General features: G+C 38.1%; 1 protein-coding gene across 15 annotated transcripts in view; it reads left to right on the forward strand.

The window, feature by feature from the left end:
- PRP4K (pre-mRNA processing factor kinase PRP4K) overlaps positions 1-26,833 on the forward strand; it is a 43,229-nt gene that overhangs the window by 5,943 nt on the left and 10,453 nt on the right. For all 15 annotated transcript variants that reach the window (XR_010134164.1, XR_010134153.1, XR_010134154.1 and 12 more), the window contains exons 2-11: positions 4,327-5,523; positions 10,148-10,321; positions 13,550-13,705; positions 15,268-15,349; positions 16,582-16,792; positions 19,949-20,022; positions 21,770-21,860; positions 22,490-22,637; positions 24,396-24,533; positions 25,162-25,315. Coding sequence is in view for 1 of the 15 variants with exons in the window: in XM_055390945.2 (XP_055246920.1) it covers positions 4,327-5,523; positions 10,148-10,321; positions 13,550-13,705; positions 15,268-15,349; positions 16,582-16,792; positions 19,949-20,022; positions 21,770-21,860; positions 22,490-22,637; positions 24,396-24,533; positions 25,162-25,315 (2,425 nt within the window). In the remaining 14 variants the exon portion in view is untranslated. The remainder of the gene's footprint in view (positions 1-4,326; positions 5,524-10,147; positions 10,322-13,549; positions 13,706-15,267; positions 15,350-16,581; positions 16,793-19,948; positions 20,023-21,769; positions 21,861-22,489; positions 22,638-24,395; positions 24,534-25,161; positions 25,316-26,833) is intronic.

The raw sequence follows: 26,833 nt of genomic DNA on the forward strand, positions 1-26,833 counted from the left end.
TTGTATGTGTGACCTTAGGCAAGTCCCTTGAAACTCAAAATTCTCAACTCAAATGGAGAGACATTTCTTGAACACTTAGTGTGACAGCCTTTTATACTATGAACTCATTTAATTTTCATAAGCCTATGATTTGTCAGTACTATTTCCCCATTTTTTACAGTTGAGGAAACCGAGGCACAGAAGAGCAACTTGCCTAAGGTCACAATAGCTTTGTCATGTTGGAGGCAGCATTTAAACCAGGTAGTTTGACTCCAGAATCTATGCTCTTTGATGCTGTTCCTAAAAATAACATTCTTATTAGCAGCCCTCTCAGCTCCACAGGATTTTTGTGAATAAATATATTTGTCTAGCATCTATACAATAATAATAGCTTATTTGGCGGGGGGGTGGGGGCTGGTCCGTGCTAGGCACTGTCATAAGCATTTAACATCTATTTACTGTGTAAACTTCATAACACCTTTTCAGGTAGGTACTATTGTTTTCTCCGTCATGTAGATGAAATGCCTGCCTGAGGATCACTTGCCAAGACCACACAACTAGTAAGTAATGGAACTGGGATTTGAACCCAGGCAGTCTGGCTTCAGAGACTGCTTAACCACTCAGCTATCCTTTGTCTTGAGGACAGTCTTGAGTTAAAACTCAAAACTTTAGGTAATTTTGAATTTGAGCTTAGTGACTAGAATTTTGTACTTTGGGCACTTAGATTTTATATGCCTAAAGATCATTCTCCATCTTTAAAGACTCTCCTACCTTCATAACTTGAATTAGCCTAAATTTTTCTCAGACTTTTCCCCCTGTAAGTCAAGGTTCAGGAAAAAAAAAGACCTTCTGGATTATGGGATGGGAGATTTCTGGGGACAAAGGATGAGAATATAGCCTATATAAAGAACAAAGTTGAAATGTCTTGGAATCTTTTTACTGAAATCTATGTGACTTCTTTCCCTTCCATAATAAAACAACGATGGTGTTTTGTTTTTTGTGTGTGTGTTTGAGATAGGGTCTTCCTTTGTTGCCCAGGCTGGAGTGCAGTGCGTGATCATGACTCACTGCAGCCTTTAACTCCTGGGCTCAAGTGATCCCCTCCTGGGTTCAAGTGATCCTACCTCAGCCTTTTGAGTAACTGGGACTACAAGCACATGCTGCCATACCCAGTTAATTTAAATTTTTTTGTAGAGGTAGGATCTCACCGTGCTCCCCAGGCTGGCCTTGAACTCCTGGGCTCAAGGAATCCTCCAACTTCAGCCTCCCAAAGTGTGGGCTTACAAGTGTGAACCACTGCACATGGCCTGGTGGTGTTTTTATAATACCAAGATACTGCACTTTTTCCAAGTCTTTGAGAAAAATTAATGATCCAGAGAACACTACTGTATTTGTCATGTGTCTTCTCATACTCCATTAGAGAGAAGTCAACCCAGATTAAAACCTGACTTTCACCAGAGGACGTAGCTTCTTCTGCACATCTCTTAAATACCTTTTCCTGCCAGAAATGGAAGTTGGCAATGTGACATCCAAAAATCAAAGTTCTTTGAGTATGGTACCCTGTAGTGGCTATGTGTTTTTCACTCCCCCTCATTGTTGTCAACTAATTAGTAACTTCTCAGTCATACCGCCATTCTCTCTCCCCAACCCTTTCTCCCAGCAAGTTTATTGAAGACTGTGAGACCTGGCTAGACAACCTACTTTTGCAGTTCCTGGGCCTCTGTGACTCCAGTGAACCTTTAATTCTCTCTCAACTACCCACTCCTAGAATCATATATTATCTTGTTATCTCCTGGAATTGATCTACTTGGAATCTTTTTTTTTTTTTTTTTTTTTTTTAATGAGATGGAGAATTCTCTCTGTTGCCCAGGCTGGAGTGCAGTGGTGTGATCATAGGTCATTGCAGCTGCAAACTCCTGGGCTCAAGTGATCTTCCACCTCAGCCTCCTGAGTAGCTGGGACTACAGGTGTGCACCACCATGCCTGGCTCCACTTGGAATCTTTACCTCAGTGTCTTTCACAACACTGATCGACTTGAAGTTTGCTATATATAACTGCCTTTTGTCACCTTCTTTCTCTATTTGAAATGCCCCTTTTTCCCTTCTTGTTAATTCCTTACTCATTCTCTAGGGCAGTGTTACTCAATTTTTTTTTTTTTTTTTAAAGACAGGGTCTTGCTCTGTCACCCAGACTGGAGTGCAGTGGCCCCATCATGGCTCATTGCAGCCTTGACCTCCCAGGCTCAAGTAATCCTCCCACCTCAGCCTCCTGAATAGCTAATTTTTTTTTATTTTTAGTAAAGACGAGGTCTCACCTAGCTAATTTTTTAATTTTTAATAAAGATGAGGTCTCACTATGTTGCCCAGGCTTGTCTCGAACTCCTGGGTTCAAGTGATCCTCCTGCCTTGGCCTTCCATGGTGCTGGGATTACAGATGTGAGCCATTGTGCCTGGGCCAACCTTTATTTTTTAATCCCTGTCCTTTCTCAGTAAACGTTTCTTCTTTCCTCCTAACGTCCCTGCTTAACAAATTGGTTTCTTTCTGTGATCTACAAAACACTGTCCCTGACCGTTCTCGAAATTAGTTTAGGTGATCCTTCAGTGTTCCCATAATGCCCCTATTTGTGTCTTCATCATTGCACTTCTCCAGTATTTTATGGTTATGTCATGTGACTTAGTTTTCCACCAGACATTAATTTCTTTGAAGGAGGCAGATACTGGTTTTGTAATCTGTTTTCTTTTTTTTTTTTTTTTTGGTTTTGAGACTGTGTCACCCAGGCTGGAGTGCAATGGCACAATCTCGGCTCACTGCAGCCTCCGCCTCCCAGGTTCAAGAGATTCTCCTGCCTCAGCCTCCCAAGTAACTGGGATTATAGGCATGTGCCGCTACATCTGGCTAATTTTTGTATTTTTAGTAGAGAGGGGGTTTCCCCATGTTAGTCAGGCTGGTCTTGAACTCCTGACCTCAGGTGATCTGCCCACCTTGGACTCCCAAAGTGCTGGGATTACAGACGTGAGCCACCGTGCCTGGCTTGTACATCTGTTTTCCTGCCGCGTGGCTTAATGCTTACCCGTGGTTGGTGAGTCTTTTTTAAATGTTAAAGAGATTGTGAGTAGACGGATGAATTCTTAGGTTGCAAGGATAAACTTACTAAAAGTATAGGAGTATATAATATGAAGACCTGACAAAATAATCCATAGCTTCCTCTAAAAATAGTATGATGGCCTGAATCTAGATAATTTAAGGCCACTTTTGGTCTGATATTCTAGGGTGATGGTTTATTATGGAGTAACTTTTAAAGAGAAAGTTAAATAATGCTTTTGAACCAGTATTTAACTTGGGATTATTAAACACCAAGGGCTTGACAAAATAATTTAGAATCATAAACTTTTTAACTCAGCATAAGCCAAACATTTAAGCACAGAATCCCCCACTTTATTTATTTATTTCCATAGCATCTGTTAATGTGAATGTATTTTGGGAAACTGAGTTCTCATTTGAAATTCAGAGAGATTAAATCACTTGCTGAATGAATATTGGGCTGTACTATATTAAATTACTGATATTAGACTTGTTGAGTTACAAAAGGCCCTTCCATGTGGTTCAGCCTAATGTCGTATGATTGCTTACTACAAGCCTAGAGTCCTAACTTCCGGTTTAGTTCACTTTGAAGTTTAACTTTTGAGGATGTGTTTATACTATCACCATCATCAGTATCAGCTACCAATGCACATTGATTGAGTGCTTATTTTGGGTATAGCTCAGTATTGGCTCTAGAGTTTTGTTTTGTTTTGCTTTGTTTTTAAGGTATAAGATGAAATCTGCTCAAAACAAGTGACCTGCTGGGTTTACTGTAGAGACACCAAGTTTCATGAATTTCAAGTGGAGAAGGAGATTAGTCTTCCAGTGTATGTTAATAGTTAGTAGGTCTTATTAAAAAAGAAAACGGGCCCTTTGGTTGTTAATGTGTGAGAAACGTTGGTTTAAAAATTAAGTTACTGAGTGGCTTCTTATACTAAATCAATGTTAATGAGGTTTTGCTGTGCCTGGTTTGCTTTTCCCTTTTTCTCTAACCTGTAATTTTTAAGCTCACTCCATTAGGGATTTCCTCTGATACTTTTGGTGAGTTCAACCATTAGAAACACAATAAAGTTGTATCACTATCCAACTCAGTTCTTGCCGTAGACCTTCTTTGAAATAAAATGTCTGAAGCTGTTCTGAAAAAATTTTAGTGACTGACTTCATGTATTACATTGAGAGGTATTTTCTCATTACTGTTATTTTCTTATGGCTCTTTGAATACTTGATAAATGATATGATTTTAAAATGTGTTTGATATATTTATAGGATAGAAGATGCTAATTCTGAAAAGAGTATAAATGAAGAAAATGGAGAAGTATCAGAAGACCAGTCTCAAAATAAGCACAGTCGTCACAAAAAAAAGAAGCATAAACACAGAAGTAAACATAAGAAACATAAACATTCCTCAGAAGAAGACAAGGATAAAAAACATAAACATAAGCATAAACATAAGAAACACAAAAGAAAAGAGGTTATTGATGCTTCTGATAAAGAGGGTATGTCTCCAGCAAAAAGAACTAAACTTGATGATTTAGCTTTGCTAGAAGACTTGGAAAAACAGAGAGCCTTGATTAAGGCCGAACTTGATAATGAGTTAATGGAAGGAAAGGTCCAGTCTGGTATGGGGCTCATTTTGCAAGGTTATGAGTCTGGCTCTGAAGAAGAGGGGGAGATTCATGAAAAGGCAAGAAATGGAAATAGGTCTAGTACTAGATCTTCAAGTACAAAGGGGAAACTTGAACTTGTGGACAATAAAATTACTACAAAAAAACGAAGTAAAAGCAGATCCAAAGAACGGACTAGACATAGGTCTGATAAAAAGAAAAGTAAGGGGGGTATTGAAATCGTTAAAGAGAAAACAACTAGGAGCAAGTCAAAGGAGAGGAAAAAATCTAAAAGCCCATCCAAAAGAAGTAAGTCTCAAGATCAAGCAAGGAAATCAAAATCCCCTACCCTTAGAAGGCGATCTCAAGAGAAAATTGGTAAGGCCAGATCGCCTACTGATGATAAGGTTAAAATTGAAGATAAAAGTAAATCAAAAGATAGGAAAAAATCCCCAATTATAAATGAAAGTAGAAGTCGTGATCGAGGTAAAAAATCCAGATCCCCAGTTGATTTAAGAGGTAAATCCAAAGACAGAAGGTCACGGTCCAAAGAGAGAAAATCAAAACGGTCTGAAACTGATAAAGAAAAGAAGCCAATTAAATCTCCCTCTAAAGATGCTTCATCTGGGAAAGAAAATAGGTCACCCAGTAGAAGACCTGGTCGTAGTCCTAAAAGAAGAAGTTTGTCTCCAAAACCACGTGATAAATCAAGAAGAAGCAGGTCTCCACTTTTGAATGATAGAAGATCTAAGCAGAGCAAATCCCCCTCGCGGACACTGTCTCCTGGGAGAAGAGCCAAGAGCCGATCCTTAGAAAGAAAACGACGAGAACCAGAGAGGAGACGACTTTCTTCTCCAAGGTAACTTGTGTATAAAATGTTAAAGCTTTTTACCAGTGCATGAGATTTTAAACGGAAAACTAGAACTTGTGGACCGTTAAAAATGAAGTAGTAAGTAAAAATAAAAATAAATGAAGTAGTAATGAGTTTCATAATTTTAAGTAACCCGATCCATTAACCATGTTAATATTTGCACTTTTTTCAATGAGTATTTTAAGTATAGGTGTTTAACAAATACTGAGCTTGATGATAGAATTGGGTTTTTTCACATTCTTGATTTAATACCTAGTTTGCTAAGGCACTCCTTTCAATCCATGTAATTTGGCTGATAAATCTTCATTGGGGGCGTTTAGAGAGAGGATTATTACTTCATGAACAGTGTAGGCTGAAACTCTTAACTTTGAAAAGGGGGAAAGGTAATCAGTTTAACAATTGTGTTCTGTTCATTCTCTTGTATTTGCATGAGTTTTAAATTTTAACAGTATAAATAGAAACCAATGCCAATATTTTTTGGTCCCCAAAGTATAATTAAAATGGAAAATTTTGTATTAATACATATAATCTCATTGTTGAAAAGTAGTGTCTCTTAAGCTTAAGAAGAATAGTATATGAAATTATTTTGTACTATTTGAATAATATATTGTCTTAGTTCTTATAAATCCTCATGTGATTATCTTAACTCATGAGGTGAAGGGGCTCTCATACCTAATTTATAAATGAAATAGAATCAGAGAATGTATATAATTTACGTGGGATCATAGAACAGAAGTATTTGCGGGGAGGAGTGTTTATACCACTTAAACTACTTTAGAAACAGATTTCTTAATGTCTTTTTTGTATTTAGTATTTAAGTATTATGAAATTGCCAGCTAGGTTTTGCTTATTAAAAGAGTATTGGCTTATACTATATAAGGATGTTATTAATTCCTAGCCATTTACTGTGTTCATAATAATATTTTCTGTGAATGGGTATAAATATAAACTCACCCTGAAAGTGAAGTCATCATATTTTCAGAGAAATTTCAAATTTTATTTCCAAGTGCTGTGTCTTAAGAGCGTCTTGGTTCTTTACTTCTGAGTGGCACTGTAATGAAATAGCCCCTTTTTCCTTTGGCTTCCTGGATTGAGGCAGTGATTAGTTTTACTGATTCTGTTATCTCAAGTGCTTCTTAATTATCTTGGTGGTCTTTCAGTTTGCTTTGTTTGAAGAGCAAATTCTGAGGAGTTTATTAAGGACTAGAGCTGAATATTTGAAACAAAAATATTTTTTTAAATTACAGAAGTGGTGCATACTTACTTATTAAAGAGAAATCCAAATAAGCCTGTAAATTGTCTCCCTTTTCATTTCTCCACTACCACTCCTTAGAAATTTACTTTATCTTAGGTCTTTCCTTGTACAGACAATAACATGAATATAAGGGAATTTTTTTTTTTTTTAACAAAACTGGAGTCATATTATTCATATTCACATGTGGCTTGCTTTTTTCAGGAAACATTTCTGCGACAAAACATATAGATTGTTTTTCATTCTGCCTGACAGCAACTGGTATTTCAGTGTAGGTGTATTATAGTATCATTCTCCTATTGAAACTGATGAAAAATTTAGGTTGGTTCCAGTTTTTCACTATTATATGCGAAGATGTGCCTTGGTTATGTGTGAGGTTTCTTTATAGAATAGACTCATAGAAGTAGACTTGCAAAGTCTCAGGGTATGTACATTTACATTGTAGAAAGTTATTGCTAAATTTCCATCCAGGAAAGTTAGGTCAATTTCTACTTCTACTTCTATGACTAGGTGAACTGCCCCTTTTCCTAAAACTGTATTAGGAAAGTGTAGGAAAACCTTTATTACCAGGATACCATATAGTATTTTGTCACTCTTAAGAACAAAACAAAAAACCCAAAAATTGTTTTAATCGAAATTTCTTAGGTGACTAGTGAGGATGAACATTTTTATTTTCTTTATTTTTATTTATTTATTTATTTTATTTTATTTTATTTTTTGAGATGGAGTCTTGCTCTGTTGCCAGGCTGGAGTGCAGTGGCGTGGTCTCGGCTCACTGCAACCTCTGCCTCCTGGGTTCAAGCGATTCTCCTGCCTCAGCCTCCCAAGTAGCTGGGATTACAGACACGCACCACCATGCCCAGCTAATTTTTGTATTTTTAGTAGAGACAGGGTTTCACCATGTTGGCCAGGCTGGTCTTGAACTTCTGACCTCGTGATCCGCCCACCTCGGCCTCCCAAAGTGTTGGGATTACAGGCCTGAGCCACCGTTTATTTTCATTGCATTTTAGCAGACAACACTCTGTTCTTTCTATACTAGTTTACTTTATCCCATCCATTTATATATACATATATATACACATATATGTGTGTTGTTTTTGTTTTGTTTTGTTTTTTTGAGATGGAGTCTCGCTCTGTCGCCCAGGCTGGAGTGCAGTGGTGTGATCTTGGCTCACTGCAACCTCCGCCTCCTGGGTTCAAGCAATTCTTCTGCCTCAGCTTCCCCGAGTAGCTGGGACTACAGGTGTGCGCCACCACGCCTGGCTAATTTTTTTTTTTTTTTTGGTATTTTTAGTAGAGATGAGGTTTCCCCACATTGGCCAGGCTGGTCTCGAACTCTTGACCTCAGGTTATCTGCCTGCCTTGGCCTCCCAAAGTGTTGGGATTACAGGCGTGAGCCACCGCACCCAGCCCATTTATATTTTTTAACTGGTCTTTTGAGGCTGTATGTGTATGTGAGCAGATTAAATAAAAGAGTTTCCTCAGATGGCCCTATCAAGAAGTAAGCACTACCAAGAAGTAAGCACTACAGATCTGAATCAAAGTCTACCTTGCTCATTTTGGCTGGATCAGAGAAGGATTATTGGGTTCTGTATACTGTGCTGAAACATGCAAGGCAGGTTGTGTTTTTAGGTTTTTATTAAATGAGGAAGGCAAGTTGCAGTGGCTCACGCCTGTGTTCCAGCACTTTGAGGAGGCTGAGACGGGTGGATCACCTGAGGTCAGGAGTTCGAGACTAGCTTGACCGACATGGAGAAATCCTGTCTCTACTAAAAATATAAAATTAGCTGGGCGTGGTTGCTCGTGCCTGTAATCCCAGCTACTCAAGGCTGAGGCAGGAGAATCTCTTGAAGCCGGGAGACAGAGGTTGCAGTGAGCCGAGGTCACACCATTGCACTACAGCCTGTGCAACAAGAGCAAAACTCCGTCTCAAAAAATAATAATAATAATAAATGAGGAAAATACTGTAATATTATTTGATTATGGAGACAAACCTATTTACAATCTGACTGTTCAGATTGAATAGTTGTGACCAAACCTGGAATAACATTAAGAAATGTTCAAAACCTGTTTTAAAAAATTAAGCTGTAGAAAGGCCTGTTGTAATACAAATATCACATTAAACAAGAGTAAAACTCACTGAAAGGTACTTGTGTGATAAGTGTTAAAAAGTTGGGTTTTTGTGGGGTTTTTCTGGGGAGGCTGGAGGCAGGGTCACACTCTGTCACCTAGGCTGGAGTGCAGTGGCATGATCTCTGCTCACTGCAACCGCTGCCTCCCAGGCTTATGCAATCCTCCCACTTGAGCCTCCCTATTAGTTGGGACTATAGGCACATGCCACCACACTTGGCTAATTTTTATATTTTTTGTAGAGATAGGGTTTCACCATGTTACCCAGGCTGGTCTCAAACTCATGAGCTTAAGTGATCCATCTGCCTCAGCTTCCCACAGTGCTGGGATTACAAGTGTGAGCAACCACACCTAGCTATTGTTTTTGTTTTTTTGAGACAAGTTCTCACTCTGTCACTTGGGCTGCAGTGGCACAAACAGCCACTGCAGCCTCAACCTCATGGGCTCAGGCGGTCCTCCCTCAGCCTCTGAAAGTGCTGGGATTGCAAGTGTAAACCATTGTGCCTGGCCTATTATACTTGACATTAAAAAGAAGATTTTTGCCCGGGCATGGTGGGTCACACCTGTAACCTCAGCACTTTTGGAGGCCAAGGGAGAACCACTTGAGGCCAGGAGTTCGAGACCAGCCTGGGCAACATAGTGAGACTCCCATCACTACAAAACAAAATATTAGTCAGGTGTGGTGGCATGCCCTTATGGTTCCAGCTGCTCAGGGGGGCTGAAGTGGAAGGATTGCCTCAGCCTGGGAGGTCAAGGCTGCAGTGACCCGTGTTTGCGCCACTGCACTCCAGCCTGGGTGACAGAGTTAGACCCTGTCTCAAAAAAAAAAAAAAAAAAAAAAGATCCTTAATTGGAGAAATGTCAGGATGTAGAAAGAAAAAGTCGTCAATGAAAATGGAATATTTGAGTAAATGGAGTATTATACTCACTTGGGGAGGTTTTATTTTAGTTGGTTTATTTGAAATTAGAATCAGTGACTTTACCAGTATGAATAACCTTTAGTAATTTTTCAAATTGTGGGACCAGAGGAAATAAGACCTTTCATTGTTTGCCTGCAATAACACCAAAATATCACTGTGGTCATCTGAGTAAGTTTTGTTACAAAACACATTAATCAGAGTTCACTTCCTTTAGGCTAATGTGCCTTTTCTTACAGATGTTCTTTGCATATAGAAAAAAATCATTTACTTTGATTTATATTTCTTTTAACTTGCATTTGATCCCCTTAAGAACACGACCTCGAGATGATATCCTCAGTAGACGTGAAAGATCAAAAGATGCCAGCCCCATCAATAGATGGTCTCCAACCCGAAGAAGAAGTAGATCTCCCATTAGAAGGAGGTCTCGTTCCCCACTCAGACGTAGCAGGTCTCCAAGAAGAAGAAGCAGATCTCCTCGGAGAAGGTAAAGACATTTCATCCTTGTGATTCATTAAACTCTGAATGTTTTTGAACCACCAGTGAGCTCAGTTGGTAGGTTTTCTTTTAGACCAGTTTTCTCTGAAAAATCGTAATTGTGTTCCCATAGTTTCCTTTTACCAGCAATCTCTACACATGGGTTTTCTTTTATATCGTTTCCTTTGAATTTTAAACAAATCATTGCTCATTTAAGATGCAATAAAATTAGTCTTTTAAAAATAGGACTTTTTCCTCTCTTTTATCAATCAATACTAAATGAGCCAGGCTTAGGGATTTTTTTTTTTTTTTTAACCAGCAAGGTAGATCATGTAGTAGTAAATATATAGCCCAGTTTCTTACATTTTATATTAATTTTGCATATTGATAGTTACTGTAGACTTAGGCAAAGGCCTGTTTAATCTGCCATAGAAACCATTTTATCTGAAGCATATGTAGTCAGTAATAGGTTAAAAAGGTGGTTTATAAAGCAGGGAATCATTTTTTAAAATTCATACATACATGAAATATTTTGATATAAAACATAAATGGGTATTTGTTCACCAATCTTTTAACATTTTTAATTGAAGTAATAAATGAATATAATTTTTAAGAAACAAAGGCTTATATTATAGCCATCTTTACATATCTCTCAGAATTTTTCTATGCTGTATTCCTAGAAATGGAAATGCATGGTCTGAGTGTACTCTGGTCAGTGAGGGGTTTTATTTTATTTTATTTTATTTTTTGACAAAGTCTCACTCTGTTGCCCAGGCTGGAGTGCAATGGCGCGATCTCACTGCAACCTCCACCTCCTGAGTTCAAGCAATTCTGCCTCAGCCTCTCAAGTAGCTGGGACTACAGAGGTGCCCATGCCACCATGCCCAGCTTTTTTTTTTTGTATTTTTTTAAATAGAGATGGAGTTTCACTATGTTGGTCAGGCTGGTCTCGAACTCCTGACCCCAAATGATCCGCTCGTCTTGGCCTCCCAAAGTGCTGGGATTACAGGCGTGAGCCACTGCACCCAGCCACAATGAGGGTTTTTAATACTACCCCTTACTCATGTTTCGCTTTTGCCTAATTTCATCACACTTTTTTGTTCTTCTAGAGTCAGTATAATCATTGTGATCCTGTATGTATTCATTGCTGAGCAAATAGTTGGGAGAGGAATGAAGAGAGGACCTCCCTTCTGACACTGCTAGTCTTCTCGCTCCAAGCTGATCTCAAGACTTGCTTTTTTTCTCTCTTCCCTTTTTATAAAAAATGTCTTGTGTTCTGAAATTTATTATGTGCCTCAGTATGTAGATCTTTATCCCCATTTGTTTTGCTAATTACTAGATAGGCCCTTTAAAGCAGGGAGTTTATGGCCTTCTGGGAAATTTTTCTGCTTTTTTTTTTCTTTCTTTCTTTCTGTTTTTTCCTATTGGACCTTCTGTATTGTTCCACGTATTAACATTTTATTCATGTTTTCCGGAAATAGTATTTTCTGTCTCTCAGACAATAGCAAGGTTATTGTGTGAAATTTTTGTTCTTTATAGTTTTCTTTGCTATATTGTGTTTCTTCCCAGATTCCTTTTGCTGCATGTTTACTTTTCATTTGAAGACTTTTCTCACACAGCTGGATCCTTCATTGCTGCCTATTCTGAGTTAATATTTAGATACTGAGAAAGCTGAATGGGATTTTTCTTCTATTGTGACAGTGTAGAACTTGTCAGCTAGTGGTTATCACTTCAGAGTAATTAGATATTTTTGGATATTAGTGACTGTAGATGTATTTTCTTGGGCTATGAGTTTTCCGGAATCCTTTCATTTCCTCCTGGGAAATAGACCTGGCTACCAGTAGAGTTCTCTTCCTTCATAATGTAAACTTCCTTATAATCTGTCTATCTTTGGTATGTGCCTCTCAGCATCTGGAGTGACCAACCCTTCTCTAGAAGGCAAATCTTAAGTGTTCTGCTAGAATGTGAAGGGAGTGGTTGACATTTTCCACTGAGTTGGGGAGGGGACTGTACCGAGTCTGGCTGTTTATAAAGGCTTTCAACCAATTCTGTCCTCAGCTCTTACCTCACACCATCTTGCAGAGGATAGGGAGTCTCCAATTCCTGAGGCTTTCTGGGGGTGTTGTGACATGTTCTGACTGCTTCTGATTTACCTTGTGTGTTCATGTTGGACTAATATTCAGCTCAATTTGATCTGTTACTATTCTTTACTCCAATTTGCACATTCTAAGATTTTATTCTCATCTCTGCTATCATCTCTCTTGACATTCTCCTTGCCTGAGGGTTTTCTTCCCTTCCCCACCCCACCCCTCCCTTCCCCTCCGATCTTTCTCTTTTCTCTCTCTCCTCTCCCCTCTCCCTTCTCCTCTTTTCTTTTCTTTCTTGAGGTAGGATCTTGCTCTGTTACCCAGGCTGGAGTGCAGTGCGATCACGACTCACTGCAGCCTCAGTCTCCTGGGCTCAAGGAATTCTCCCGGTAGCTGGGACTATAGGCACGCACCACCACACCCAGCTAATTTTTTTGTATGTTTTGTGGAGACAGGGTTTTGCCATGTTGCCCAGGCTGGTCTCAAACTCCTGAGCTCCCTGCCTGCCTTGGCCTCCCAAAGTGCTGAGATTATATGTGTGTACCACTGCACCCAGCCCCCAGTTGTTTTTTTTTTTAAGTACTCATTTACTGTCATGTTTGTGAGGTTTCTTTAAGTTGAGCTCCTTGAAACATGCATATAACTTACATAAAGTAAAATGCTTTTTGTTGTAAAGTTGTGTGAATTTTGACAGACACATAAGTCACACTCAAGTTAGAGAACGTTTTCATCACTCCAAGTTCCCTTTTGCCCCTTTTCGGTCTCTCCCTTCACTCCAGTGCCTGTGTATACAACCTTGGTGCTGTAAGAATACAAAGAAACAATAGGTATTTATCCCCATAGAGCTTATATTCAAGTTCAAGTTCATATCCATGGGAAGAATTTCTTAGTTCAGAGTTTGATAAGGAGTAGGTATGTTTTAGTTATCTTCAGCTAAGCTGGTTATCTCAGTCTTTCTGATGTTCTGTTCTTTTACTTAAAATTTTCAGACGACCTTTTTAAAAAATAGACTATATTTTAGAAGAGTTTTAGGTTTACAGCAAAATTGAGTAGAAAGTAGAATTTCTATATATCCCCTGTGCCCACACATGCATGCCTTTCCCACTTTGACATTTAAAAAAATGTATACCTGTCTTTTCTTCTTTAAATAGGGACAGAGGTCGGAGGAGCAGATCACGCTTGCGAAGGCGGTCTCGATCACGCGGTGGTCGTAGACGAAGGAGCAGAAGCAAAGTAAAGGAAGATAAATTTAAAGGAAGTCTTTCTGAAGGAATGAAAGTTGAGCAGGAATCTTCGTCTGATGATAAGTAAGAATAGAACTTACCCATAACTTTGTTTTTCCAGTTTAGAGAAGTCTTATTTGACTTGGAAATTGTTAAATAATTTCCACCTAAATATTATAAGTGGCTCCATTAATTTGGCTCTGAATTTAAAAGTTAGTCTTTTGTGAATATTGTGTAGGTTGTATCACAGAGTTAGTAAGCGGTTTTCTGAATTTAGGTGTTTCAGCTTTGGCTGGAGTGAACATTGGGCCTTCATTTTATTGTGAGCCTACCCTTTGTTTTTATTATGAACAATACATACATTAGTCCTGCCAGCCAGAGTTACTAGATTTTGGGAGGAATTTTCTATAAAAGTTTAGAACTTTGAGTTTGTGTTAGATGATACATACTTTGCAATTGAGGCTATTTTGTGATGAGTGTCCTTTTTACAACATGAAAATGTAGAAACATTTCAAGTGTCTAATACAATTGTGGGGACATTTTTCCCTGTCTCTACAAAAAATACAAAAATTAGCCAGGCCTGGTGGCACACGCCTGTAGTCAGGAGGCTGAGGTGGGAGGATCGCTTGACCCTGGGGGGAGAAGGTTGAAGTGAGCTTGTTCACACCACTGCACTCCAGCCTGAGCAAAAAGAGTGAGACCCTGTCTCAAAAAACAAAAATAAATAAAATGCAGACTTGATTGTCTAAGTGGAATATCTCAAAAATAAATGGGACAAATCTAGAGCCATTCTCAACAGGAGGTTATTAGCCTCCCTGGGGACATGTCTGAAGACATTTCTTGTTGTGATTGTTGGCTAGAGGCCAGGGATACTACATTCTACAATGCACAGGATAACCCCCCCCACACACACACACAAAGAACTATCCATATCAAAAAACAAATCATGCTAAGGATGAAAAACCCTGATTAAAACCAGGTGATTAAAGTTGGATGGGAGAAGGGCATTCTACCTAGATTCTGATAGAATCAGAGTATAGTTTGCCTATTCTTCTGCAGCGAACATTCAGCAGGTAAGATCATTGAAAAAGTTGCACTGGGAAGGATCATAAAGATTGTGGAGGTGGTATTTGAGGGTTAGTGCGGAGGGTTGGGGGCAGTGTTGCGGAGTAGAGCCACATTCCCCTTCAGATTGTATGCAAATATTTGCATGTGCATTTTTGATAGGGAAGTACGGGTATAGCTTTCTTGAGCTTTCAGGCGGTTCTGACATCCAGAAAAGGTAGCAATTTACTTATCTTACCCTTGCCATCATTTTATAGGTGAGAAAACTAAGGCTAGATAGGTAAAGTGACTTTACTAAGGTCATGGAAAAACTAGTGGCAACTTTTGTAAACCTGGAGTTATTTCTTTTATTCCCAATTTTGGTGCCATGAAATAGATGAGAAGAAAACTGAGACAAAGGTTAGGTTACTTCCCCACATTCCAAACCAGGCAGTTAACTGAGATGGTTTGGAAACAAAAGTAATAGGACTTAAGACTTTTGCTCTAACTTACTGATACCTACATTTTCCTGCCTTTAACTTTAAAATGTATAAGGGGTATGGTTTTAGAATCTCTTAAGGGTGTTTGAATTTTTCTTTAAGCCTTGAAGACTTTGATGTAGAGGAAGAAGATGAAGAAGCCCTAATAGAACAGAGAAGAATCCAAAGGCAGGCAATTGTTCAGGTATGTGATTTTAATGAAAAATAACCATTATTGTAGTAAAATTTTTTTTGCTTTAACAAAAATGTATCATTAATAACAGTTGAACAGGTCCTTAGAAAAGGATAGTATATATAAAATTATCTTTGTGAGGTTTGAAAAAATGATCTTTTTTTAGTTACTAAAACTGAGATGGTTGCTCTTTGTTGGTTATACATAGAATTCTGGTTGTTTATACATAGAATTCTGATGTAAACCTCTTCTGTAAAACATGAGAATCTGAAGTTTGCTTTCTTTTTAAGTTAATGAACACGTATGAGTATAGAATAAACTGGAGGAATTTTATTTAGCAAAAAATTATGCATGTTACTATGTGAATAAAGTAAATAATATTTAGTAATGGCAAGTTTTGTAATGTGAATATGGTAGTTTAAATGAAACATTTGAAAAATAAGACTAGAGCCAGATGATGAAGAAGATTGGGTGGGGAAAGAATGTTATACAAAGATCTTGATATAGCCATTTAATTATAAGGTTTGGTGACTTGGAAGGTTGTCAGCTCTTCCTTCGAAGACAAAAGGAGAAAACAGCTGTGGCAGCTTACCTAAACACACATAGCAAACCGTAAATCAGGTAATAGTATGCCACGTTGAAGTGAAGGACAGAACTTGCATCACCAGAAAGGAAGTAGGGCAAAACTAATTCCGGAGGAAGCTTACTTTTCTGGGACACTGGTAAAATTGTAGTTAATAAACTGATATCCCTGAAGATGTGGATGAATCTTTTTTTATTCTTGCTCAGGTACACAACCCCTTACCTCCAACCCTTGGGGCCATATGTGCTTCGGAACTCAGAAATTTTTGAGTTTTAGAAAGGTGATATGGTGCATCTATTATGTGCCATCAGTGGGGTCTGCAGCAGACCCCATAATCAAACACGTTAATATTTCTACAGTGAGGCATACTGTGATAGTCACACTGGGGAGAAAATAAGACAATAAATGGTGCCTCATCTGATCAGGTCCAGTGCTGCCACCTGATGAATGTGCACTGAAGAAAGAAAAACTTTTTCAGATTTTTGTGAATTTAGAAATTACATAAGGGATTGTAGATTTGATTGAACCAATAAATACCATTTGGTTTGTTACATTATTTGATACGTTCTCTTAACTTTTCACTGCAGCAACTCTTAGCCATGAATGTATTTGGATAGCATCCAATTTTATGAAAGTATTATCTTCTGTATTGTTATTACAGAAATATAAATACCTTGCTGAAGATAGCAATATGTCTGTGCCATCTGAACCAAGCAGCCCCCAGAGCAGTACGAGAACACGATCACCATCTCCAGATGACATTCTGGAGCGAGTAGCTGCTGATGTTAAAGAGTATGAACGGGAAAATGTTGATACATTTGAGGCCTCAGTGAAAGCCAAGCATAATCTAATGACAGTTGAACAGAATAATGGTGAGAGAGTTTTGTCCTGGCGACGCTTTTCTCTGAATTTTTAGCTCTGTAACTTTATAATAAGAGACCTTATTTGGGGTGGGATTGGGAAAAGTGAAAGATTAGACATGTTCCTTCTGCTGAATATTGCAGTAATATAATATTAAATATGTCCTTACAAATGTTCTCTATAAATGTGTTTTTATTAGTTCACATATCCTGAATAGTATACTGAACTCTCACATATTCGTTACCTTTTGTTTTGCTTGCTATTTTAAAGCAAATCCAATTATGATTTTATTCCCCTTCTGAGTACTTGTTTGTGTCTCTGTCAGTTAAGAACATTAATGTTTTAAAACATTAAATAAGAGGTTTCCACCTTTTGGTTACCCCAAAAGATAGTTTGTATAGGAAAGGCAGGGTAAATACATGTTTATTATTTTCTTTATTTACCAATTTTTAGAATACAGTTGGAGCCCTAACAGCCTCCGGAAATATCTAATGAGATTTTGACTGTTTTGTTAGGTGTTCATCGTTTGGTGTCATTATGTGCTTGATGTGTTTCGATCTGGTGCTGTTATTTTTCTTTCTGAAGCTCAGATTGGTCTCTGTAACTGGGTTGGGGAAAGGAGCCCTTTTTCAGTTGATTTCTCTTGTCCTTTTGCCCCAGCCCTTTAGTATTCAATATAGCTTTCTTACTTTCTAGAACAGGAACCAGCAAACTTTTTGTCTAAGAGGTTAGGTAGTAAATGGTTGAGCCTTTAGTAATTATATTGGCCTTTTCCTTTACAGTTCCATATAGTGAACTTGTTGGAGGGCAGAACCTGCCACAGACAATATATGGTTATTATTATTATTATTATTTTTTTTAAGAGACAGAGTCTTGCTCTGTCGCCGAGGCTGGAGTGCAGTGGCGCGATCTCGGCTCACTGCAAGCTCCGCGTCCCGGGTCCACACCATTCTCCTGCCTCAGCCTCCCAAGTAGCTGGGACTACAGGCGCCTGCCACCACGCCTGGCTAATTTTTGTATTTTTAGTAGAGACGGGGTTTCACCATGTTAGCCAGGATGGTCTCGATCTCCTGACCTCGTGATCCACCCGTCTCGGCCTCCCAAAGTGCTGGGATTACAGGCGTGAGCCACCACGCCCAGCTGACAGTACATTGTTGAACAGACATGGCTGTGTTCCAGAAAAAACTTTGGCACTGAAATTTGAAGTTCATCTAATTTTCACTTGCCACAAAGTATTCTGTTCCTCCACCCCCGAACACTTACAAATGTAAAAGTAGGCCATACAGAAAGAAGCAGCCAGCTAGATTTGGCTCACAGTCTGTATATAGTTTACCGACTCCTGCTCTAGCAAGATGTACAGGTTTATCTTGTGCATGTCCTGCCCAGAGCAGAATCAGCTATTTCTCCAAGGATCCCTGGTTCCATTTAATAGGAAATGCTATTTAGACATCACAGCACACTTACTAGTGTCTGTGATTTCTGGGCCTTTGCACTGGACAAAGTTAGGAAGTAGATACTTTTTTGGAAAGGAGGGGTTTACACAGATATTGCCAATTTAAAATTGAGATTATTGGGGTTTATTAACTTACGATTTTATATTTCTATCTCTTATTACAGTGAAAAATTTAGTTCTTAACATGATTACAGATAGGTTATCTTGAAATTTATACACATTAGACATCAGTATGATTATCATTACTACATATACTAACTGTGGCTTAAAATTTCAGTGGTTGTTTTTAGGATACATTCTAAGTTGTATAGGCACAATTCTCTGGCTTTTAAAATCATTTGAAATCTCTGTATGGTATGCCACAAATTTGATAGGCTTAGGTTTATTTTCATTTGCTCTTGTTTTTTAGGAATCATCTTTTTTTCTTAATAATACATTCTTTCATGTATGCATGTATGTGTGTATATGTTGTATCCTACCTACACACACAAAACCAAACTATACATACTTAGATCGATATGCTTTTCCTCACTCCTTTTTATAGGCTCCACCATAGTTTATTCAGTCAGACTTTGATATTTGAATTGTGTCCAGTTTCTGTCTATTCATTGGGTACTGATTATAATGGCGTTGTGTATTAAGTCATTCTTTAATTCTTGGCCACTGTGTTTTACGATAGTTCCCTAGAAGTGGGATTGCTGGGTCAGAAGAGAGAGTGAATATATAATTTTGCTATGTATTACCAAATTCCACTCTTTTATAAGGGTTGTACCATTTTGCCGTCTTTCTGAGTGCTTGTATATCCAGAGCCTTGTTAACAGAATGTTGTTGTACTTTTGGATGTTTAGCTAGTATCAGAGGTCAGAAATTGATACCTCATTGTAGTTTTAATTTGCATTTCCCTTAATGTAAGTGATAATGAGCATGCATTCATATGATTAAAGCGACTGGATTTTTTTTTCTAGAAAATCCTTTTATTTTTTAGCCAGGTTTTCTGTGGGATTATTGGACTTTTAAAGGGAGAGATACATAGAGATTTAGATCTATAGTTGAAATATTAACCTTTTGGGATTTAAGGTGCAAATAAATAACATGTTTTAAAGATGAGCTTTTATTTTAATGTGAAGTCATTGCTTAGCTATTAGCTTATTCGTGTAAACTAAGAATAGTAAAAGTTAACATTGGGTCTTTCAACTTTTTTTTTTTTTTTTTTTTGAGCCAGAGTCCAATTCTGTCGCCCAGGCTGGAGTGCAGTGGCGCGATCTCAGCTCACTGCTACCTCCCTCTCCCGGGTTCAAGCAATTCTCCTTTCTCAGCCTCCCAAGTAGCTTGGATTACAGGCACCTGCCACCATGCCCGACTAATTTTCGTATTTTTAGGAGAGATGGGGTTTCGCCTTGTTGGCCAGGCTGGTGTCAAACTCCTGACCTCAGGTGTTCCACCCACCTCAGCCTCCCAAAGTGCTGGGATTACAGGCGTAAGCCACCATGCCTGGCCGGTCTTTCAACTTTCTGAAATGCACTCTGTTACTAAAAAGTGAATACCTTTATGTATCATAAATGTTAATAAAGTGATTCTAAATTGAATACTGTTGGGAAACTGATGTGCAAGAGGGCAACAAAGTTTGAATTACTATTAATGACTTCCCATTCACTTATTTTGTGTTTTAAATCGTCTCTTCACTTTTCAAACATTAATGCTAATTTCCTTTAAGGTTCATCTCAGAAGAAGTTGTTGGCACCTGATATGTTTACAGAATCTGATGATATGTTTGCTGCATATTTTGATGTAAGTTATTTTAAATCAAGTGTTAAAACAAAAAAAAAAACAAATATATTGGTGCATATATACATATAGAGAAAGAAGAATAAAGCAAATGTAATAAATATTTTGAACAGTGTGGGTGAAAGGAATCTGAAAACTCTACTAGTTTTGCATCTTATAAGTCTAAAATTAATGTCAAAAATTTTAAGACAGGTATGGCAGAACAATTTGAGAGCTTTATAAAAGTCAAACACCAAATGATAAACATGTCATTTGTACAGTATTGTGTATTTAAATACATACACATACATGTGGTAGTTAGGTGCCATAAGGAGATAACAGTATTTTCTAGGTCTTTATTAGAATAGACTCCACTTTGGGGCCTCTATATTATATTAGTAGGTGATTGAGAACTTATTAATAGAATATTGAAGAATTGGAAATGTTATAAGGAGTAGATTAAGAAATTTTGGTGATTTCACCACTTTTTTCTTAAAATTTTATTGATGCCTTATGTTGGAAAAGTCTTAAACTATGAACGTGGTCAAACTTGGGGACATTTTCAATATAAATTTCAAAGGACATGAGAAATAAGAGGCCTTCATAAGAGGAGGTAGAGAAGATAAATGTAACAGGGAAAATAAAAATGTGGTAAGATAGTCATGTATATGTATACACACACACACACACATACACACACACACACACACAGAGCAATAGGAACACCAACCTATAAATGAATTAGGAGAGGATGAAATGAGTATTGACCCAGTTTTGGTGTCAGTACTCATTTGCTTGGTTGATATTGAAGAGTCTTCTGGGTATCTTGGAGAGTAAGGTGCAATAAAGAATCATCAGAAGGGCCTGGCATGGTGGCTCACGCCTGTAATCCCAGCACTTTGGGAGGCCGAGACGGGTGGATCACGAGGTCAGGAGATCGAGACCATCCTGGCTAATACGGTGAAACCCCGTCTCTACTAAAAATACAAAAAAATTAGACGGACGTGTTGGCGGGCGCCTGTAGTCCCAGCTACTCGGGAGGCTGAAGCAGGAGAATGGCATGAACCCGAGAGGCGGAGCTTGCAGTGAGCGGAGATCGCGTCGCTGCACTCCAGCCTGGGTGACAAAGCAAGACTCCGTCTCAAAAAAAAAAAAAAGAATAATCAGGAGTACCATATATTCTTATTTTTTAATTTTCCACGTAGTGTCAACTAGTGCAGCCAGTGACTTACTACATTTCATGCATGTATGGGAAGAATGGTATAACAAATGGTATAACAGCTATAGAAATTTGTATCTGGTTTTGAGTTATTTTCTTTTTTTTCTCTTTTGTTTTGAGATAGGGTCTCCCTCTGTCACAGACTAAAGTGCAGAGTGCAGTAATTAGTGACATCATGGCTCACCGCAGCCTTGAATTCCTGGGCTTAAGCGATCTTCCTGCCTCAGCCTACCAAGGAGCTGGGGCTACAAACACATGCCACTACACCTGGCGCTTTTTTTTTGTTTTTTAATTTTTAGTAGAGAAGGGGCGTCACTGTGTTGCCCAGGCTGGGAGGGGTTTTTTTTTTTTTTAGTGTTATTTTGAATCAAGATACTTTGGTCTCATGTTTCAGCTATGTTGGATTTACATAAGTGATAGTAAAAGTTTATTTAATTTGGAATAAAATGCTTTTATTAAATTATATCTGGTGTTACCCTTTTGTGTTTTAAAGGAAGTGCTTTAAATGTCTGACAAGTGGGTAAACTGTTCATGTTGCCTCTTTAATTTCAGAGTGCTCGTCTTCGGGCCGCTGGCATTGGAAAAGATTTCAAAGAGAATCCCAACCTCAGAGATAACTGGACCGATGCAGAAGGCTATTATCGTAAGTTCACATTTTATATTAACTTTAGAGTTCATTGTAACACCATGCAAAAGCATGCTGCTTGATGCAATCACAGATTATTGGAGAACTCTGAAAAATCACATCACAGTGCCATCTTTAAAAATTGTGGCACATCCAACAGCTGCATGAACTCGTGTGTATTCTAAAAGCAGCCCAGAAACATCACAAATGGAGTGAGGTAAAGTCTTGATGTACAACCTAAATATATTCAAAATTATTTTCAGCCATGAGATAGTCTTCCAGAAGGAAGGGGTACGTCACTTACTCGTCTTGATCTGAAACCAAGAAAAACGACAAACAGGAAACTTTGGATGCCAGTCATGTGGTATTTGTCATGCAGGACTACAATTGGAAAAACTTACTCAATGTTAAAATCATCAGCAGTTGATAGGACAACAGGAACTCTTGTAGTGATCTGAAGTAGGCATGCAGCTTCTAACCACACTCTGATAGAGTGATCAGTGGAGGCATGGCTTTGATTCTTCATTGTGTCTAGGAAACTAAATAGTAGAGATTTAACACAATTTTTAAATGACTGCACTGTGTTTCCTACTTTCTGATTCTATTTATTATAGTCAGAATTCTAATTTTTCAATTTGCCTTTTTAGGTGTGAACATAGGTGAAGTCCTAGATAAACGTTACAATGTGTATGGCTACACTGGGCAAGGTGTATTCAGTAATGTTGTACGAGCCAGAGATAATGCAAGAGCCAACCAAGAAGTGGCTGTAAAGATCATCAGAAACAATGAGCTCATGTAAGTTCAGAAGACGTGAGGAAACCTTTAACAGTATGGATACTTACAGAAGAACATATTTTTAAACTATTTTTTTAAAGTGATACATGATAGAATGTGTAAAACAAGTATTGCAATTATAAAGTAATGGAAACAGTTGTTTTTGACTGGATTTTAAAATTATAGCCATATGTCATATGTACTAGAACAACAGGCTGATTATTTTTAATTCATTTCAGTGCATTGTAGTACCTACTGTATGCACCAATAACAACTTAAACTCCTTCCCTCTATTGCCTGTCTTATGCCATCCTTTGCTTTATCTGAAGACGAGTTGAGAAATGAAAGGATCATATTGATTAGCTGTCACTATGGTGACCTGCAAAAAAGTGAAAATTTATCAGAGTGATGAGAATCTGTCTTTTTTTAATTTGTTCCTGTTTTCCTCCAATAGAAAGTTAATTGCCATATCTGTGTGTTTTAATACCACACACTAAGCTGGTATTAAAATGAATTTAATGTGTTTGAAATGTTGGAAATAAGTGTTAAGTTTAGATTGCCCTAGGCTTAGAAAGGACCTTGTTTTGATGGGAAGCCCCAACTTCTGTATTTAGCTGCTTACTATAAAATGTAGCTTATTGACAAATTGTAACAAGAATTTCCTCAGATAACCAAGTGTTAAAATTTGATAAGGCATCCATTACTATGTTCTGTTTTTTTGTTGTTGTTTGTTTGTTTGTTTGTTTTGAGGCAGGGTTTTGCTCTGTCACCCAGGCTGGAGTGCGGTGGCATGGTGGCATGATCTCGGCTCACTGTAACCTCTGCCTCATGGGTTCAAGGGATTTTCCTTCCTCAGCCTCCCAAGTAGCTGGGATTACAGGCACCCACCACCACGCCAAGCTAATTCTTGTATTTTCACTAGAGACAGGGTTTAGCCATGTTGGCCAGGCTGGTCTTGAACTCCTGACCTCAAGTGATCCACCTGCCTCGGCCTCCCAAAGTGCTGGAATCACAGGCATGAGCCACTGCACCTGGCCCATTACTGCATTCTTAAAGGAACCAAGACTAGTGTGCAGTGTGGTTCCATTTTGTTAAAAATAATGTCAAGATGTGGGTTTTGTTTTGTTTTTTTTTGTTTGTTTTTGTTTGTTTGAGATGGAGTTTTGCTCTTGTTGCCCGGGCTGGCGTGCAGTGGTGGGATCTCAGCTCAACTGCAAACCCTCCGTCTCCTGGGTTCAAGCCATTCTCCTGCCTCAGCCTCCCGAGTAGCTGGGACTACAGGCACCCGCCACCACCCTTGGCTAATTTTTGTATTTTTAGTAGAGACAGGGTTTCACTATGTTGACCAGGCTGGTCTTGAACTCCTGACCTCAAGTGATCCACCCACTTCCGCCTCCCAAAATTCTGGGATTACAGGCATGAGCTACCGCACCTGGCCTGTTTTGAGATAAAATATACAAGATTGATGTTCCTTCAGGCAAAATCAAAATTTTTTAAAAATCAAAATAAGATGGGTTTGTTCCTCAATGTTTCTGTTTTGAGCAGTGATTATTTTGGAAATTAACTCTGTGTATGATAATGATAGTTGACTAACTAAAGTGTTATGTGAATGATATATAGAGACACCATTTCTCAGTAGATTTATTAGTACTTAAAAATATACAGACTCCTCCCACACATCACCTGATCGTCAGACTGGGGCTAGCAAATACATTATTTAGTGCTCCTAAATTCTGTATATATTCAATTTTAACCCAATTTTTTTTTTTTTTATTTTAGGCAAAAGACTGGTTTAAAGGAATTAGAGTTCTTGAAAAAACTTAATGATGCTGATCCTGATGACAAATTTCATTGTCTGAGACTCTTCAGGCACTTCTATCACAAGCAGCATCTTTGTCTCGTATTCGAGCCTCTCAGGTACAATGTCAAAACCTGTGCATTAAATTGCAAATTTAACTTCTTCATCTTTACCATCTCATTTTGGATAAATGCTGTAACAGATTTTCTGCGTATTTGATTTGTTTTATCCACACAGCTCTGGTTTTTGTTTTTTAACTTGCGGTTAACAGCTAGTCTTTGTTGTTGTTGTTGTTGTTGTTGTTGAGACAGTCTCACTCTGTTGCTCCGCTCGGAGTACAGTGGTGCAGTCTTGGCTCGCTGCAACCTCCACCTCCCGGGTTCAACAGAGAGTCTCTCTTAAAATGAAATACTTCAAGGAAGGAATTTTTATCTTCAACAGTATGGCTTTGTTGTGTTTTCAGATGTGAATCTATTCTAAAATCGAAATGGGAGTTTTACCTTGCATATCTTTCTTCCTACCTATTTAGAAAATTGAATTTATTTGGAAACTGTGTTATATACATACAATTTGATATGCTCTCCTTTCAATATAAAATGATTTATCAAATCATTTTATATTGGTTCTTACATATTTTTATTTTGTGCTTGATTTTACTTTATGCTTGCAAATGTTTTTGCCTTTTTATATTTCCATTTTGCATTTTAACTCCTATTTTGTTTTCTTTTTTTAATTTTCTCCTAAAAGCATGAACTTACGAGAGGTGTTAAAAAAATATGGTAAAGATGTTGGTCTTCATATTAAAGCTGTAAGATCCTATAGTCAGCAGTTGTTCCTGGCATTGAAACTCCTTAAAAGATGCAATATCCTACATGCAGATATCAAGCCAGACAATATCCTGGTAAGTCAAACAGCCAAGCTGCGCTGTACATCTTGAGCATACATTTTACTTCTTACTAGCAGTAATATTATTACTATGAGAAACGACATCTTAGAGCATAGTTCAGTATATTAATAACCTATTTCACATGACTAATAATTTTTTATCTTTCTTGGAAATCAGACAGTGAAATTTTATTGACAAGTATGAAGAAAAAGGAAATGTGCAGTTGTCCCTTTTTTTCTCTTTTGACTGATAGATTTAAAGTATGCACCAATCCTGGAATGCTTTACTGTAGTAATGAGTTTCTTCTGTTATCTTTAGAAAAATGCTGCACATGTTGCTGTTTTGAAATAAGGAGTGTCCGTACTCTTCTGTTTGCTAATTTTATGGCTCCCTAAGCTGTGGCTCCTGGGGGCTCAAACACAATAAAGCTCAGTTGTGGTTAGGTATTATATTTAAAGGCATCGCTTTCGAAGTTTATTTTATTTTATTTTTAAACTTTCAAGTTCAGGGGTACATGTGCAGGCTTGTTACATAGGTAAACTTGTGTCATGGAGGGTTTGTACCCACTTTTCCTGATCCTCTCCCATCTCTCACCCTCCAGCCTCTGACGGACCCCAGTGTGTATTGTTCCCCTGTGTGTCCATGTGTTCTCACCTTTTGAAATCTTAATTCTCTTCGACTAGTGACTTCTGGTGGTAACATGCAGATTTCACAATGTATATGTTTTTGAAATTTTGAAACACATACATATTATCATAGTGATGTGATTAGTGCACACACACACTCCTCCCCTCCCCGGCCCCATTACTTCACCCTGTTTTGTGGCCTTCAGTTTGGGGCGTGTTCGCAACTTGGAGAATTCCAGCTTATCTGCTGGTAACATTCTGCATTTCATTTTTTTAAAATGGGTTCTCTTTATCAGTCCTCCTACAGTTGATGCCTAGGAGAGATCCTGAAGACTAAAAGCTAAGCGTGTAAGGTGTTCTTTATTGGGAACTCTTGGAGCTATAACAAAATAAATACTTTTGATTTTTTCTTTTGTTTTTTTGTTTTGTTTTGTTTTGTTTTGAGGCAAGGTCTTGTTCTGTCACCCAGGCTAGAGTGCAGTGGTGCCATAATGGCTCACTGTAACCTCCAACGCCTAAGCCTAAGCAGTTCTCCTGCCTCCGCCTCCCCAGTAGCTGGGACTACCCACAGGCACGTGCCACTATGACTGCCTAATTAAAAAAAATTTTTTTTAGAGATGAGGTTTGGCTGGTCTCAAACTCCTGGGCTCAAGCAATCCTCCTGCTGCAGCCTCCCAAAGTGCTGGGATTATAGGTGTGAGCTACCATGCTTGGCCAAGATAAATTCTTTAAAAAATGGTGATCTCATTAAAGTTTAAGGAGTTTTTTTTTAATCAATAACTAAGCTATTTAATTCATATTTCTCTTTTTCTTTTTTGTTAATATCTTAAAATATTTCCTTTATTTCCTTCCAGACAACCACATTAGTAATGAGGTGCATTCCATTTTTATGTTTGGTCTGAATTAT

This window comes from Gorilla gorilla, chromosome 5, assembly GCF_029281585.2.
Source record: "Gorilla gorilla gorilla isolate KB3781 chromosome 5, NHGRI_mGorGor1-v2.1_pri, whole genome shotgun sequence".
In the NCBI taxonomy this organism is placed as follows: Eukaryota; Metazoa; Chordata; class Mammalia; order Primates; family Hominidae; genus Gorilla; species Gorilla gorilla.